The sequence below is a fragment of the Artibeus jamaicensis genome, unplaced genomic scaffold (genome assembly GCF_021234435.1).
Source record: "Artibeus jamaicensis isolate MK-2021 breed Jamaican fruit bat unplaced genomic scaffold, CSHL_Jam_final contig_391, whole genome shotgun sequence".
Classification (NCBI taxonomy): domain Eukaryota; kingdom Metazoa; phylum Chordata; class Mammalia; order Chiroptera; family Phyllostomidae; genus Artibeus; species Artibeus jamaicensis.
Window position 1 is genome coordinate 20,989,792 of NW_026521814.1, and position 16,353 is coordinate 21,006,144.

The 16,353-nt window shown below is 37.7% G+C and overlaps 1 protein-coding gene across 1 annotated transcript in view; it reads left to right on the forward strand.

Moving 5' to 3' along the window:
* The first annotated feature begins 2,404 nt into the window (after window positions 1–2,404).
* The window catches only part of FSIP2 (fibrous sheath interacting protein 2), a 71,968-nt gene continuing 58,019 nt past the window's right edge, over window positions 2,405–16,353 (forward strand). Inside the window, exons 1-8 of the mRNA XM_037126451.2 lie at window positions 2,405–2,503; window positions 2,803–2,928; window positions 6,327–6,488; window positions 7,190–7,279; window positions 8,533–8,672; window positions 9,782–9,923; window positions 10,439–10,549; window positions 14,282–14,408. Coding sequence (XP_036982346.2) covers window positions 2,405–2,503; window positions 2,803–2,928; window positions 6,327–6,488; window positions 7,190–7,279; window positions 8,533–8,672; window positions 9,782–9,923; window positions 10,439–10,549; window positions 14,282–14,408 — 997 coding nt within the window. The remainder of the gene's footprint in view (window positions 2,504–2,802; window positions 2,929–6,326; window positions 6,489–7,189; window positions 7,280–8,532; window positions 8,673–9,781; window positions 9,924–10,438; window positions 10,550–14,281; window positions 14,409–16,353) is intronic.

A 16,353-nucleotide genomic window follows, 5' to 3' on the forward strand; every position in this document is an offset into this window, starting at 1 on the left:
ACTGACAGGTAAAGGGATACTTTTGATACTTTTGGTGAACAATGTTATATGGAGGGAAACAGAGGAAGAAAATTTGTCAGAAAGCCTTGCTAAACAATAATTAAGAAATCTGAAGAGCTGATTGAAATTAACCAAGCAGTGACATATAAAGGGCTGCCGGGCAGATGGAACAGCACAGCAGAGACACAGAGACTAGAATCACCTGGATCAGTGTAGGAACTGCTGCAAACCAGGCTGCGTCATTCCAGGTTCAATTCCAAAAGGCAGTATAGGAAAATCGTGTCTTAGAAAGGGGAAAAAAGGGCAGTGGTAGGTTATAGGATATTCCTTGAAGTTATCTACATCTGAATTTCCAAGACATGTGAATATTAAGTTTCATAGCAATGGGGATTAAGATTGCTAATGGAATTGAGGTTGCTAATCAACTGACCTTGAAATAAAGAAATTATCCTGGGTCATTTAGATGGGCCCAGAATAATCAAAAGATTTTTAATTATGACACAGGGAAACAGAGGTCTGAGTCAGGGGGGAATCTGATGATGCTACACACTGGATCTGAAGTGGGAGGAAAAGGAAGCTTTGAGAAGCCAGAAAGAGCATGGGCACAGATTGTGCCCTACGGACTCCAGAAAAATGCAACCTTGCCAACACCTTGATTTCAGCACAATGAGATTCATTTCAGACTACTGACCTCAATTATTGTAAGAGAATACCTTTGCGTTGTTTTAATCCACTAAGATCGTGGTCATTTGTTACAGCAGCATAAGAAACCAACACAGGGAGCAAGCCCCAGAGCCTGTTCTAGGCTGTGTGTTGTCTTCCTGGGAGAAATTAGTTTAATGTAGGGTAGAAAAGTGGTATCAAAGATCAATTTAAAACAAGGATTGTTGGGAATAAATGGTGGTAGGGAGATGTTCCTTGTAAGGCTATGGCAATCACACAGATCAAAAGAAAAAAGAAAAAAACTGGGAGAGTACTCTAAAAACAGATAAGAGTGAACCAATTAATTTCAGTGATAAAATCAGTAGGACTTAGAGATCAAATGAATGTGGAAAATAAGGGGCAAGTATTTAGGAGCATTTCTCAATTTCTGACTTGGGAAGATACTGGCATTGTCACCAGGAAAATGCAGGAAAAATAGGGCCTTTGTTTTGTCCTGTTGCAGTGGAGGGTGCTGTGGTGGGTCAGGTTTGAGGACACTGAAGTTGAGATGATTGTGACACATTCCTGTGGAGAGCCGGCAGCGGACTGTGTCCCAAGGTTCGATCTCAAATTTAGGAGCCTAAGCATATGAGTAGCATCAGAACAAATAGAGCAAATCTAAAGCAGCATTTATGGCTTGAAAAACTGCCTCTGGGGACACTCTCTAATAGTGATTTTAATTCTTCTTTAATCTTTGAATAAAAAAAAGTGTTATTATCCATAAGGCTGTTGTCAGGTTTAAATATGGTATTTAGCAGTGCATGCGGTTAGTAACTTCTCCACCAATGGTAGGTATTGTTACTAAATGGCCCCGAAATAACAGAGAACAACTGGGTTAAAGAATCTAAGAGGCTAAATGAAAATTCCTGAAATCAGGTGCAGTCCCTCCCTCCAATGTACTCACTTCCTTGATACTTAGTTCCTTGAAGCTCACGTCAATGTTCTTAGTCCCTTGAAGAAAGTGTATATTTTACTGAATCTCCAGTGCCCAACTCAATGACTGGCCCAGAGGAGTCAGGCACTTCATAAATTTTGGCTGAACGACTGAGAGGAGAAAGAGGGATACAGGAGAAATCAAGGTAGGCAGAGAGGAGGGAGTGGAAGAGAGAAAAGAGCTAGAAGAAAAGTGGGAGACTATAGGTAGGTGGCTGGGAGGAAGGCAATGAGCCTGTAAGGAAGCCAGAGAAAGTTATGTAAGATCTGGAATGGGAAGAAGTCGTGGGAGCCTTGGGAGAGGACCTGGTCACGGTGCCTAAGAGGGGCAAGGTAGAAAGGCCTCTGGCCCTAGAATGAATGGTACAATCACCCTTGGAATGAATGAATGAATGAATGAATGAATGAATGAATGAATGAGTGAGTGAATTACTGAATTCATTTATTTATGGAACCATAGGTCTTTGGAGGTCAGGAGAAATTAGCTTTACATGTTAAGATTTTTGGTTTGACTGCTGATTCCAGAGAGAAATGGTATTTAGACTGTGGGCCTCTCCGGCCAGGGCCCTAGGACTCGTATACCCAGCTCGGGGCTCTCAAACCTCAAGCGTGAGGGGTCAGCCCTCTGAAAGCTCCACCCTTTGGGGCCCCCACGTTCGAACCTGGAACACTGCGGGGGCGAGGCCTCGGGTGCACTGGGGTACTGGCCATTCCCTGTCCGGGCTGGACAAGGGAGGGAAGGAGGGAGGAAGGGCGGCCAGTGCCGACCATGGACCTATACCTCAGCGCCTGCTCCAAGGCTGCCAGTGTTGCCGCCACCAAGACGGCCACCAGCAGCCTGGCCGACGACAGCCAGCAGTGCGGAGATGTGAGTAGCAGGAGTCCTGGCGTCCTTAGCTTCGGTGGGAAGGGGCAAGGAGAGCCAGGCAGCTCCCTTGGTGTCTAACCGTCGCTCTCAGGGCGCCCTCGTGCGGCGCAGCGGGTAGTGGTGGCCGCAACTGGCTGGTGACCAGACCCGAGGTCTTCTGGGCTGTTGGCCAGGGTGGGCCCCTTCAACCCCGAATGGGAGGCTCTTTGGTTCCTTTGGTTAAAGTAGTTGTACATCGTCCTAAACTAAGTAAATAAAGCCTAAAAGCAGAGACAAAACTCTCCAATTGTACCCGACAGGGCGTGCACAAAACCCAGTTTCCAGGGATCGGAGCGGCTGAACTGCTGGATCTGCCTCTTGGGGTCAAGCTGCCCATGATCCCAGGGACCAATACTTTATTCTACACAACGAGGTTAAGTGAAAAGGTAATTTTTGGCTTAGCATTGGTCGCCTTTGCCCATTTCTACTTGCTGTTAAAGTCTGGCGCTACATTATACAAAATTCATTAAGGGAATTCGTATTAACAGGCAGAGAAAAACAAAACACAATAAGACAAAGAACAATCAAACCCACATCTGTACCAAGGTATTGTTTAGAATTTATGCCAAGCAACTTCATCTAGTACGACCTGCCCAGAATCATGGGCTAGAAAGTTTAGATTCTTAGCTCTCTCTTAATTTAGGAAAACATTTTAACTTTTTTTTAATAATAATACTTAAGATGTACCTATTTGGTGTGATTTCATTTATTTAGACATAAATGTTTGGTTTACTTCTAAGTGGAAAATTATTTGTGCTGCCTGCCATTTATGTTATGATTTTAACCAATAATAGTGTGGCCAGAGTTTCTCATTGTGGAAACTTCCAAATGATTTTATTTTGAGTGAATTTCTATTTCATATACAGAAGTGAGAAAAAAACGGAACTGAAATGAGTCGACATGTTTAGGAACCCTAACCTCACTTTCATGGAAGAAGACTCTACCTCCCTAAAGAGACTCCATGATCTGCCCCAACCTTGCTCTCCAGTCTTTACCCCAACCCAGAGCCTCGGCTTTTCTCCCGTTGGATTCTTCTAGATGCTCTCACACACGTTAGAGCGGCTGTGCCTTGATTCACCTTGCCCCCAAACCTGGCATACCTACCCTCTCATCTCCTCAATCTGTGATTTTCAGCCAGCTTTCAAGATTCTTTCTGAACCACCATAGGCCCCAGTGAGCCTATGTTTCCTTAGAGTTTGCATTGCCCCTGGTTTGGATAATTTTACTTGACACTACAGTTCTATAATAACAATTTTATAACTTAAATTATACTGGGCTACATGTGCGCGTTCCTCATACCCTTTCATGTTTTAGTCCTCAGCACTGCTCCTGCTCTCCAAACTTCCCAGCCCTTGACTCGGTAACTACCACTGAAGGAGGGTCAGCACATTCTTTTTGGAATGGTTTCTTTTGATTAATATTGCAAAAACATTCTACAAGGGAGAATTCTAAGCGATCCCCTGACCCTTCTATGCTCTGTGATATCAGAAATGAGTAGGGCTCCTTGATATTTGATACTTGCCTAATTAACATGTTTCTTAAAGTAAGTTCTGCTTCTGGAAAAAATACTCATTTTAAAAAACAAATCTATCCCACTGAAATAGAGCAAGCTAACTAAAAACATGCCTACCTCATACAATTTAACTGAGTCACAGTCAGATAAACTAGCTTTCTTGAAGCATGTCTGAAACCTGTATCACCTCTTTTGTGTCCAAAACTGTATCGTTCTTTTCTCTGCTTCCTCAAATATATTGTTTGCTGTATTACCATTCTCTCTGTTGAATATTAATCCATTTGTTGACTACTTTTTTAAAAGATATTCTCTCTGTTCTTTATTACCTTCATTCCCTCAAATTGCCTTCATTTACTTATAATTAGGCTCTATACCATTTCCTTGAAGACCGAGTTTGTGAGAGTGTTTCTTTTCTTTCAGTAAAAGCTTCTCAGTGGCGTAATGCTGTATATTTATTTACACTTTTAGGGTTTTTTTAAGGGAAACAAAGCAGTTATTTTAATTGACAACAAAAGGGTTATCCTGGCTCCACTGACTGGATTTGTTTAAAAGATGTTCTTTGTTCATAGGTCAGTAGCTCAGGGTCGATCTTGAGAAACAGTTCATCACAGTTAAAAGTCAATATCTTAAAGGAGTCAACAGCTAAATGTCAATGTCTAGAAGAAACACTCACTCCAATCCTTGATTCATGCCAATGTCTGAAAGAAACAACCAGTCCAGTACTGATTGGTTGCTGCATACCTGGTCTCACCGAATTCAGGACATTGCCCTGTAGAATTCCTTTCTTTGCTGTCTCAGGGAAGCACTGGTAATGAAGGAATTATACTTTAAGATTTAGGCTCCTCGGAAGGGATTAAAGCCTGGTGTTAAGCAAGAGAACAGAAACTTCCCAAGGAGTTCCCTTGGGAATGGAAAGGGAAAGGGAAAGCTAGCATCCTGTCAGGCTTCACGGATCTGCCTCTTTGCCCACGTGTAAAGCATCCTCCCACCTACCTTAGTGGACTTCTTTTTTAGGATTCACCCAGCCAGGCTGCTCAGGGTTCAGACTTTGACTCACCTGCCTACTGCCAGACCAAACAGAAGAGAGGTCCCAAAGGGGCACCTGCAGACAAGTCGGGACTGTGGAGTCTTACACATTGAACTGGATGCCTGTGAACCGGGCAGGTGCTCCGGGTTTGTCACGTCTCCCACGTATTCCAGTCGCCTTTCACTTGAGCCAGTTCCTGCTTTGATGTTACTCTGGACTAAAACTTCTGTGGGGTTTTTTTGGCAAAAAAAACCCTAAAGGGAAACAAAAATAATGTAAAGACATTAGGACAATGTCCACTCCTACTTCTATCTTCCCCTTTTTCCCTTTCACAGTTTCTCCCTTAATGCATTAACACCATCTTGCTTTTGAAAATGGACTAAGAACTCACTCACACACACACACACAAACCCACTTTTGTAATGTTTAATTTACAAGTGAGCCTAAGTAACCGAGCTGTTTTCTCTGAAGTAACAGATATAGAAACATGACTTTTGGCTGGTATTTTCCTTCTTTTATATGTTGATGGCTATCTCACATGGTTGTATTTGGTCTTTAAAAATATGAACTAAATTGCAGTTTCTATCAATATCCTTTATAACTGGTTCTTCAATATATTGAACTTTATAATTTAGTTCTTGAAATTTTTCCTGACTATACATTCAGAGATTGTTGGGTTTCTTGTATTAGATAAGATCCCAAGATGCAGTAACTATTTAATCCATCATTATTAACACCTGAGTTCTTCTGTCTTTGATAAATTTGTTTCCATGAATCTTGAAAAAAGGTTTTCCATTTTTCTTCATTTTCAGAATATTGAGCTATAATAGTCATAATTAATATTATTTCTTTATCCTTTGAAGGCAGTGCCTTGAGCTGGAAGTGGGAGGAGGGAAAATGGAGGACCTTAGCATTTGCTTTATACATTTAAACAAATTTTATCTTATTTTATTTATTTTCCTCACTTTCTTCCTTCTCTGGCTCAGAGCCAGGGATTGATAGAAATCAGTGGAGAAACTGAGTGAGGGTGGGTTTTTAGATTAATTTAGGCCAATGGGAGGGAAATTAAGAATATGCAATTAGCATTCATAAATCCAAATCTCTCTGTTGCTGGTTTTCTCCACTTCAAATTCTTTTTGCATGCTTTATTTTTAATGGATATTCTAGGTATTTTAATAAGTTGGTATTTAAAAATTAAATTCACTAATTTTACATTTGGTATATTTGTAAATCTACATTTGCAGCTTTTTCGACCTTCTTACGATTTTAACTTGAGTGATCCTTATTGCCGACTTTTGGGAAACCAATATAAAAGTCTCCATGATCCACACTTAAGAGCATACCACACTCGCAAAGATATCCTGAGGAGACTGAAGAAAGGTGGCTACATCACCAGCAATAATAAAGTGGGTTGAAGATTACTTCCTTTTAATTACTGAAAACTTCCAAGACTTGATATAAGCTTGCTTCTATGCCTCACAGGGTTGGGAGTGGCATTTCACCTTTAACTTGGCCCTGAGGGATACTTATTGAGAAATTCTATAAATTTCTTAGTATTTTAGGTCAAGAGAAGTCAGATAAGAGTTTTTTCCGAATAATAACTACTTCTTTCACCTTTGTTATTATAATATCGGAAGATGATTACCAAATAATTTGAGGAAGTCAAGACAATTTCCCACTGGTATCATAGTTCTCTCTCTGTGGCCAATGACACTATATGCTTGTCAAGGATTATATTCTATTGAACTTTTTAAAAAGTTGAGAGAAAATAAAAACACAGCAAAACTAGCCTGAAAGAATACTCATAGAACATAAGAAAGCTGTGTGGTCTAATTTGTGTTGAATATTATTAGATTGTTATTTCATCTAATAACTCCAACTGTATGTACTGAATTTATAAATCATATTAATAAAGTAGTGAGATTTAGAATGAAATTTTCCTGTTGCTTAACAATTGTAGAGAGATACTACATACAAAATTGTTAGAAATCTATTACTAAAATGTTATCAAATTATATATTATTACTATATTTTCCCTTTAAAGTGATTGCTATGATTTTTAAATGTTTGTATTTATACTTTCTATTACCGTTTTGTTTTTTTTTAGATTGTATGTAACTTGAGGGAACTGAATAAATACAGGCAATATCTTACCAGTTTAAAAATAGACTTTGAAAGAAACTATATAAGAGAACAAGTAAGTTAAATATTTAACTTTGGTTTTTAACATAGGGTTTGGAAGAAAAGTTTATTTGTATAAAAAGTATTTTCTCATCATATTTTTACCTTTAATTTAATAAACTAATTAGATATTTCTTTGCTAGTAAAAATTTAAAGCAGGAATAAATATTAATTTGAAGTTGCTACATTAGGCCAAGCAAAGGAAAGGGACCAGGTCATCTATCAATATACTAGTGGCAGTTGGCATAATTCAGTAGTTAAATTGCTGCTACTCTAATACGTTCATTCTGTCTGAGCTGGGGCCAGTAGCAAGAGTCTATTGTGGTCACAAGACTTTTAAACTGGAACCCAAAACAACTTGAGTAACAGGAACAGTGTGAATAGTTATAACATCCTAGGAGTGACTCAAAAGAACATGTACACTGTGTGTTTGTACCCACACCTGTATCACCTAGAAAAATATTATAAAGATAAAGAAGAATGATTGAATGTAGAGTGAGTGAGTATGAACAGTGATTTCCTTTCAGTTTTTAACTCAGAATTAATGAGTGTGATTGTATGTGTGTGCATACACACGTTCATGAGGGAATTCAGTTTTACGGTCAAGAGGGTTGAATAAAAATTAGAAAGGTATAGCCCTGGCTGGTGTAGCTCAGTGGACTGAGCACTGGCCTGAAAACCAAAAGGTTTCTGGTTCAATTCCCAGTCGGGAGGTGTGAATATGAAAGGCACTGATCAATGTTTCTCTCTCACATTGATGATTCTCTCCTTCCCTCCCTCTCTTCCCTTTCTCGAAAAGTAAATAAATAAAAGCTTTTAAAAATTAGAAAGGTATATGTGTACTTTTACGAATTTATGTTATAAGGTTGAGAGAGTAGTATAGAAATGAGAATGATTACCTATCCCTTTAAGTGCTCTATATTTTTCCATATTTTCCCCTCTTTGTCTAGAGTTTCTTCTGTCCCTCTTTCATATTTTCATTTAATTTTTTCAGAATGAATGGAAATGTATGATAAGATATTTATCTTTCATTTTCAAAGAGAGAAATCTTTACTTTGGTTCAGTTAACCATGCCTGTAATGGATTCAAAATAAATTTCAATGCAGTTAAACAGAATAAACTATTTAGAAAGCACAAGAATTTTACTAAACACTAAATATAAAAAGACAAAGCAAAGGGCAAGTTTATTTCTGATAAATTAAATAAAAATTATATACACATACACTCAATGATATATGTATATATGAGACACGCACTTTTTTTTAATAGAAAATGCTTGCAAGACAACTTAAAAAACTACAAGAAAACAACCAAATACCTGCACATTCTGACGTTGCACAGTTCCAAAACTGGTTGTTACAAGAAGATACCCAATCTTTTAAGGACCAGGAGCGATTAATAAGACACAGGTAACATTGAAGTTTTTGTATATTTTGTGTATACACTATGGACTCATATAAGTTGGAACAATACTAGAAAGAATTAGAGTTAGTAATTTTTTTAAGAACTAGACCCTATTTAACTCCACTATTGCCCTCAGTAGGACAGGAAGGGGGCCCAAGGGACACATAGATTGAGAGCTTTGATGGCAAAGGAACAAAGAGCAATTTCCACGAGAGGTGGCCAGGTTTCTTGGGAGTCCCCAAGGTAACATGAAATCCTTCCTAGTTGGAAATGGAGGAAAAGTATCTTTCAGCATAAGCCTCTAACAATAGCTTCTATGATCCATCTTTAAAAGCTGAGAGCATTAAATTTGAGAAAATTTAGTGCAAAGTCAAAAGTGGAAGTTTGATAAAAATTGTTTCTAATACCAATATAAATATGCACTGTCCCTAAAAGAAAATGCATAAGCTTTTCAGATATCACCTACTCCTGTTCAGTTATTACTGTTCTGTAGATAAGCTCATTACTGTTTTGTAGTCAAGCTCATATCCCTTAGGAAGGGATATTATAGTCCTTTTTCCTCTTCCTCTTTCCTTCTTTATTAAGGTGAGGGATTGGGTTTCACACCTGACTTTTATACTCTGTGATTTCATTTTGTGGTAGTTGCATGACCATAGTGATATACCAGAGACCCAGATGGCAGATGGAAGATTTGTTCAAGGCTTTGTAAATCACAGGGTACCTGGGTTACATCTTTTTCTTAGGAAATTTAAATCTTTTTTTTCTAGACGTCAAGTCAATTTTTCAGTTGTTTAGAACTTCTTTGCCAGCTCATATCCATAAGCCCACTGAGTTATGAATAATTACTGTGCACATTTTTAGTAAGTCTGCACCATATTTTAACATTGTATTGGCCATAAGAACAGACACTGATGTGGTAGGGAGATCTGTGTAACAAAATATGGTGAGAGCTAGTTTACAAGTCCATGAACAGAAGTGATAGAAAACTATAAAATTCCTGCAGTTGAAGAGATGAAAAGTGAGTAAGGAAGTGGTTTGGGCAAATCAAAGCAGCAGATGTCACTGCAGGGAAAACCCTCGGCTCACCTTTACTTGCATGTGCGCTTTCATTTAGATACTTGGATATGATAAGCAGGGAGCTAGAACAGCGGGAGCGCGCCGCGGAAGAGCAGCGCCTGCTCCAGATGGACAGAGAAGAGAGACGACAGCGGGAACAAACGAGAAGGAAACTTAGTCTTCGTAGAAAAATCGAAGAGGTGAGGTGGTACATAGAAAATTTAAGAGAAAAATTGTGTACAGTATTTTATTTGTAAATAATTTTAGCTGTCTCTCCTGCTTCTTAAAATATGATGTCACTTAAGGTCTAAATAACTTATCATCATTAATCTTTCTTCACAGCTATAATACACAAGTTGTGACATAAAATAATGAGGCTGATGCCACAAACTACATATGTGAGTCCATATTGGCTGTTAAAGAGATGATCATGAAAGTTGCTGGACACCATTTAACTCCCCTATAGCCCCCCGATATGAAGAGGATACTTTTTAAAATTTAGCTTTCATAAAAAATAGCCATGCCAACAATAACCATGCCTGCATTCTTAATAGAAATGCAGTAAGGAAAGCCTATGCGAAAACCAGGGTATGACGTCCATTGTACTTGACCTGATTTCTGTCGGCTGGTGACTTGTCCTAATTTGCTTGTTGGTGGTGGGCAAAACACACAGGTTTACTCTAAACCCTAAGTACAGTCACACTGTGTTCTCTAGGAATGGAAGGCAAAAGAGATGTTACTTCTGAGCAAGATTGGAGAAGACGTTAAAAGGGAAGCTCGGATAGAGGAACAAAAGCGCAGAAGCAGAGAAGAGAGTGACAAGAAGGTAGATTTAACTTGAACCTCCAATTTGGGCTGTTAGAGGGAAGCTTTTGCTAGTTTTGATTTCTGAAAGGACACAATATAAGATGGCAGTGGATCAATTCCCCCAAATGATATGTGCTATACAAAACTGGAAGTTTCAAAAATTTTACTGTATTTGGTCCATATTATGTTCTGACTATAATATAAAAAGAACTGCCCTAAAGTCAAAGATATCCTCATGTTTGACTTTATCTTAAACCATAAACTGTACTTGTAATTCCTGTAGAAAAAATGACATAATTTTTTTTTCTTAAAATCAGAGTTGCTTCAAAAGAGTTCTCAATTTTTACCCACTAATGTTTAGAGTTAGTGCTTTTAATTTTACATAATACATAATATTTTATGATTTAGAGTCTAAATCTGTATAGAGAGAAACCATCTGGAACCCAGCACCAACACATGACTTCATTGGCACACACACGTGCACACAGGCACACTCCCACAGTATTTCTACAAATCTTTACGTAGTCCGAAAATAAATAAATTCATGTTATACCCTATGGGCTTTGTTATAGATTGCCTTTTCATTTAATTAAATATCAGTGACAACATATCAAAAATAAATGACACCATATCAATCAAAAATAGTGTAAATAACTTCCTTAAGTAGTTTATTTTTGACAAACCTAGAGATAACTGTAAGATTTATATAATTTGGTTATATTGATATATACTGCTATGTTACAACTTTTTTAATATTGAAAATTCAAATGTGTGTGATATGATAATCTTTTAAACTACTTTTGTCACATGTACTTTTTCATATTATCAGGAACTCACGGCTCATATGGCAAGTTCACTTTATTCCAACTTATTTTAATAACTATTATTTTTTTAAACCAAAATGCTTTTTAAAAAGATTTTATTTATTTATTTTTAGAGAAAAGGGAGAGAGAAAGAGAGGAAGAGAACTATCAATGTGTGGTTGCCTCTTGCACACCCCCTACTGGGGACCTGGCCCCCAACCCAGGCATGTGCCCTGACTGGGAATTGAACCTGTGACTCTCTGGTTTTCAGGCTGGCACTCAATCCACTGAGTGATGGCAGCCAGGACAAATCATTATTTTCTAATATTGAAATTTTCACCATTTTTTAGAGAGATTTCTCTCCATGTTGGTTTTTTTTTTCTTGGTTTGTTTTGTTTTGTTGCCTTCAGACCTCTCTGAAAGTATCTTTGTTTTGAAAGAGCAACAGAATGCTCCAGGTTTCCCCTTAATTTTTTCCTAATGCTAATTCCTATTCAATGGGCCCTCACTAACTGTAGTGGCAACTGGTGCAGTGGATGCATTTTGGCACCAGGAGTGACCATTACACATGACCACTGGTGGCAGGCCCGGCAACACCACAGGCTGTTTAAGCTGTGTTAACAGCTAAGCTATTTGAAGTATTGATATTTCCCACAGAGTTATTCTAAATTGTCTTTTTAAAACCAGGTTTTAATATAAGAGGCTTTTAATTTATTTATGTGGGTTTCAGAAGATTTTTATATATTTTTCTTTCAAATTTGACATTATATACATTTTATTGCAAATGAACTTAAATTAGTTACATAAGTCTTTCAATGATTTTTGCATTTGCATATTTGCCAAAAATACGTTGTATCGGTCTATTTCTGAACTCTTTTATTTTGCTCTGATTTGTCTGACTTACTGTCCTGATTGTTGCATCTTTAGTAATTCTTTAAATAAGTAGTACTGTAGATGAATGCAGGTCCCGCTGCCTGCTGCTTCAAAGGCCAGTATCTGAGAGGCAGGTGCTGATGTAAAGGCAAATAGTTTATTCAGATGCCAACTCTCTGGAAAATGAGAGACTCTTGTCTCAAAGCTCATTTCTCTGGGAAGATGGCGGACTTTTGTCTCAAAGTCCATCCCCACAATCCAGTGCCGGTAGAGGTCTTTATAAGAGGGAGAGGGGAAGCAGAACAGAGATCGAGAGAGAGGGCTGAAAAGTTCTCTATGAGCAGACAAACACACTCCATTCTGATAAGGCGAGTGATGGTTCAGTGTGCATCATCCTGGTTTGTCATCCTGGATCCACATCATCCTGGACCCACAGTTGAAAGTTAAGTCCCCAGAGCTGGGATGACTGAAGGTCTGAGTCTGTATCTTTTGAAGTTAGTCCCCAGGATTCTTACACAAACATAATGCTTATCTCTAAGCTACATATTAGTCAGAGTCAGCACTTAGAGAGAGACACAATGTCAAGAGAATGGTGGAGTGGGTTACATCATATTGTCTATAAATAAAGGTAGTTTTATTTCTTCTCTTTAAACCCTCTTCTCTCTTTCTTTTCTTGCCTGATTGCATGAACTAGAACCTCCAGTATGTCATATAGAATCGGTGATAGTAAACATTATTATCAAACATTTTTTTGCCCATCTCTCCTCTCTACAGACATATTAGGCAGCTTGACGATGTCCCAGACCTCATGATACTGTCTTTGTTTTGCAGTTTTCTTCTTCTAGTCCTTCCCTTTGGGGTGGTTTCTGTTTCTGTACAGACATTAATTAGTCTCTTCCCTTGAACTGTCTACTGTGTTGTTACCACATCCATTGCATTACCATCTCACGTTTTAAAAATTGATTTAGGTCTTTTCTACATCTTTCATGTCTCCTTTTTACCTTTTAAATTTGTGAAATGTAGTTTTGCTATCTATGTTAATGTTCTTATCTTTAATTCTACCTTTTGTGTCATTTCTGGGTCAATTTTGATTGAGTGATTTACTCAGGTTTAAGGTCATACTTCCTTGCTTCTTTAGATGCCTAGGAGTCTTTGATTGGATGCCAGGTATCATGAATTTTATTTATTAGGTGCTAAGTATTTTTATAATGCTATAAGTATTTTTACTTTTTTCCTTGGATATAGATAAGTATCTATCTAAATCTATGTAGATTTATTTAGGAACAATTTGATTGATATAGGTCTTGCTTTTTAAAATTTGTTATTTGGAACCAGAACCATGCTTAATCTGAGACTAGTAACTCCCCACTGCTAAGGCAGTACTCATTTTAATACTCTACCCAATGCACTGTGGATGAAATGTTTCCAGAGTGGCTGGTGAGAATAGACATGCTAGGTAGGTTGGGGAGCAGTGTTCTCTCTAATCCTTTAGGATGGACCTTTTTGTGGCCTCAGTGGTTTTCTTTTTTTTTTCCCACATACATATACTGATCCATTTTCTTGCTGAATATACTAGGGAATCATCTGAGGAGTCTGGGGATTCTTGTTCTGTGTGATTATATCCTTTCTAGTACATCCAGGATGGATATTAGTCCAGAGAGTCACAAAACAAAGTCACATGTCATGTATTATATTATGTTTACCAAAGGTCGGCCTGAGTGTCTTGTGATCACTCAGTAATCCTCCACTTATAGATGATTTAGAAATTTTCTTAAATTCCCAAGATAGCTATTGATTAAGAGACTATCCTTTCTGATCTGCAACTGGACTACTCCCCTGAAAATATACAGTGAAGTAAACTGAATCTTTGTGTTAAACGTGTATATTCACCATGTTTGGCCACAAATGAAATTTCACCCCTTAGTGTCCTCTCGTATTTGTACTCAGAGTTACCTTACAAGTCACAAGACAGAAACGAGTGTTGATTTCCAATGTACTAGTATATTATAAATATTTGTTTTGCATTTCTAAGTAGCAAGTTGATATTAACCAATATATTTCCTGTGATGTTTTAGAAACAAGCCCTTTTAGAGAAAAAAATGGCTTATCACATACAAAGAATGCAAGAAAATGGCTTTAAAAAAGAAGAGACAGATAAAAGTATATATGACTACAGAGGACAGGATGGAACATATTGTGAATGTAAGAACACTGAAGCTGACGTGGCTCTGTAGAAAGTATTTTTCTATGTATTTATCTAAAAATTATTTTGTAAAACTTTGTTTACTTATTCTCACTATACTTGCTTTGTACCAAGTGCAGTGCTAGGCATTTCCCTGTTACAGTTCCAGTTGAAAAGTAGACATATGTAAAAATTGAAATAAACCACAATAGTGGTTCAGTGGGCAAGCTTGGCTATACTATAGTTCTAACCAATTTCTCTATACTTAAAATTAGGTATTTTTTGCTACTAAAACTTGAAAAGGTTGTGAGTAAGATAATAAGTGTTGTATACCGACATAGTTTTCTGCTATGTTGCCAGCCAGAGAGAATAGTAGCCAGCACCAGAGAAAAACGAAGGGAAGAAGGGAGGCGTTAGAGAAACAAGGGAAGCGAGGAAGAATGGAAGGCAAGAGGAAGAAAATTAAGTTTAAAGGAGGAGTATTGACTTTGTTAGGACCAAACTGTCTCAGCTTCCTTTTATTTATATCATGATAAGAGTATAGGGGCATTTATACAATGAATTTAGGTAATAATATTAATGAAAATTTCATGGCCAGAATGGAAAAATATAGACTTGTTTTCATTATTTGTGACTACGTAGTATCAGAAGAAACATGCTCACCTTCCATGAAGTAGTCACCACAGCATCCCTCAGTCCCATCCGTCCCATTAACCCTGTTTTTAGGTGAGCGCCCACCTGTGCCACTCCTGTAGGATACTACTAGTCTGCGCTGGCCCTTCGTTTAACCCACTTCAAATCCATTCTTTTTAAACTGCTACCTAATTGTACTTAAAACTCTATTCTGATTGTTTCTTTTCCTGGTTCCAGAACGTAAAGATCCCCTTTACCTCCTAAATGAAGCTCAGACTTCCTAGGCAGTCATTCCTCATCATCTAGCATCCATATGAAATCTAACTTTGTTTTTACTTTATTTCACGTATCTCCTTGAAGAGAACAGCTGTGATCTAAGCACTGCATATACAGACTCTTGAGACAAACTGAAGTCCAAGTCCTGCTTTACCATTCTCTAACCATGTAAATGGCTTGGACAATAGCTTAAGCTCTATATGCCACCATTTCATCATTTAACAACAAAGATAATAGTCCTAAATAATTCCCGTAAAGGGTGTAAAATTTCTAGCCCATAGTAGACACTCAGTTTATTTAACTGTCCAGTCAAATGAGACTACTGACCATTACTAAAGCATAAATCACCTTTCATATTTTCTGTGTCTCTCTTTTCCAGTGTTTTCAGACTGGAATGGCATGCTCACCAACCATCAATCCAAATCCTGTAATTCTTTAAGCTCCACTGTAAATGAAACTCCATAAAGTCTTTCTTAATAACCCTAATTGGAACAACCCTCTCCTTTGAATACCTACAGTACTTTGTGTCATTCTTGATACACCTATTAGATACTTCTGTCTCAATCTACCATGATATCATAATCTTTGTACTTGACAGAGTACCTAGTACTGTATGTACATATGCATGCATGTATGTATGTATGTATAGACTAACTATATGTTTGCCAAATGAGTTAATTCAATCTATTCAGCTCGTTGAGATGAGGACAATAATGTATTTCTTGAGAAAAGAAGTCACTTTAATAAGTATATACATTCCTTACTCTTGAACTGTTAACTGTTTCATTTAATAAGAAGAGAGTTTCAGGTAGACATTTTAAACATTTTTTACCTCAAAACCCCCTCTTTTGAAGAAATAAAATGTAAACTTAATTTGTAAAATCTAGGTGACAAAGGATAAGAATATTTGTTTTGTAAATGAAATTAAATGATACCTCTACTGTGATGTTGTCATCTTCTGCAAAGTAGGCAGCTTCCAGGGGTACCTGTGAGGGGGACACAAAGACAGTGGGGGAGGGCCTGTCAAGTGGATCTGCTCCAGTGGGAAAGCAGATG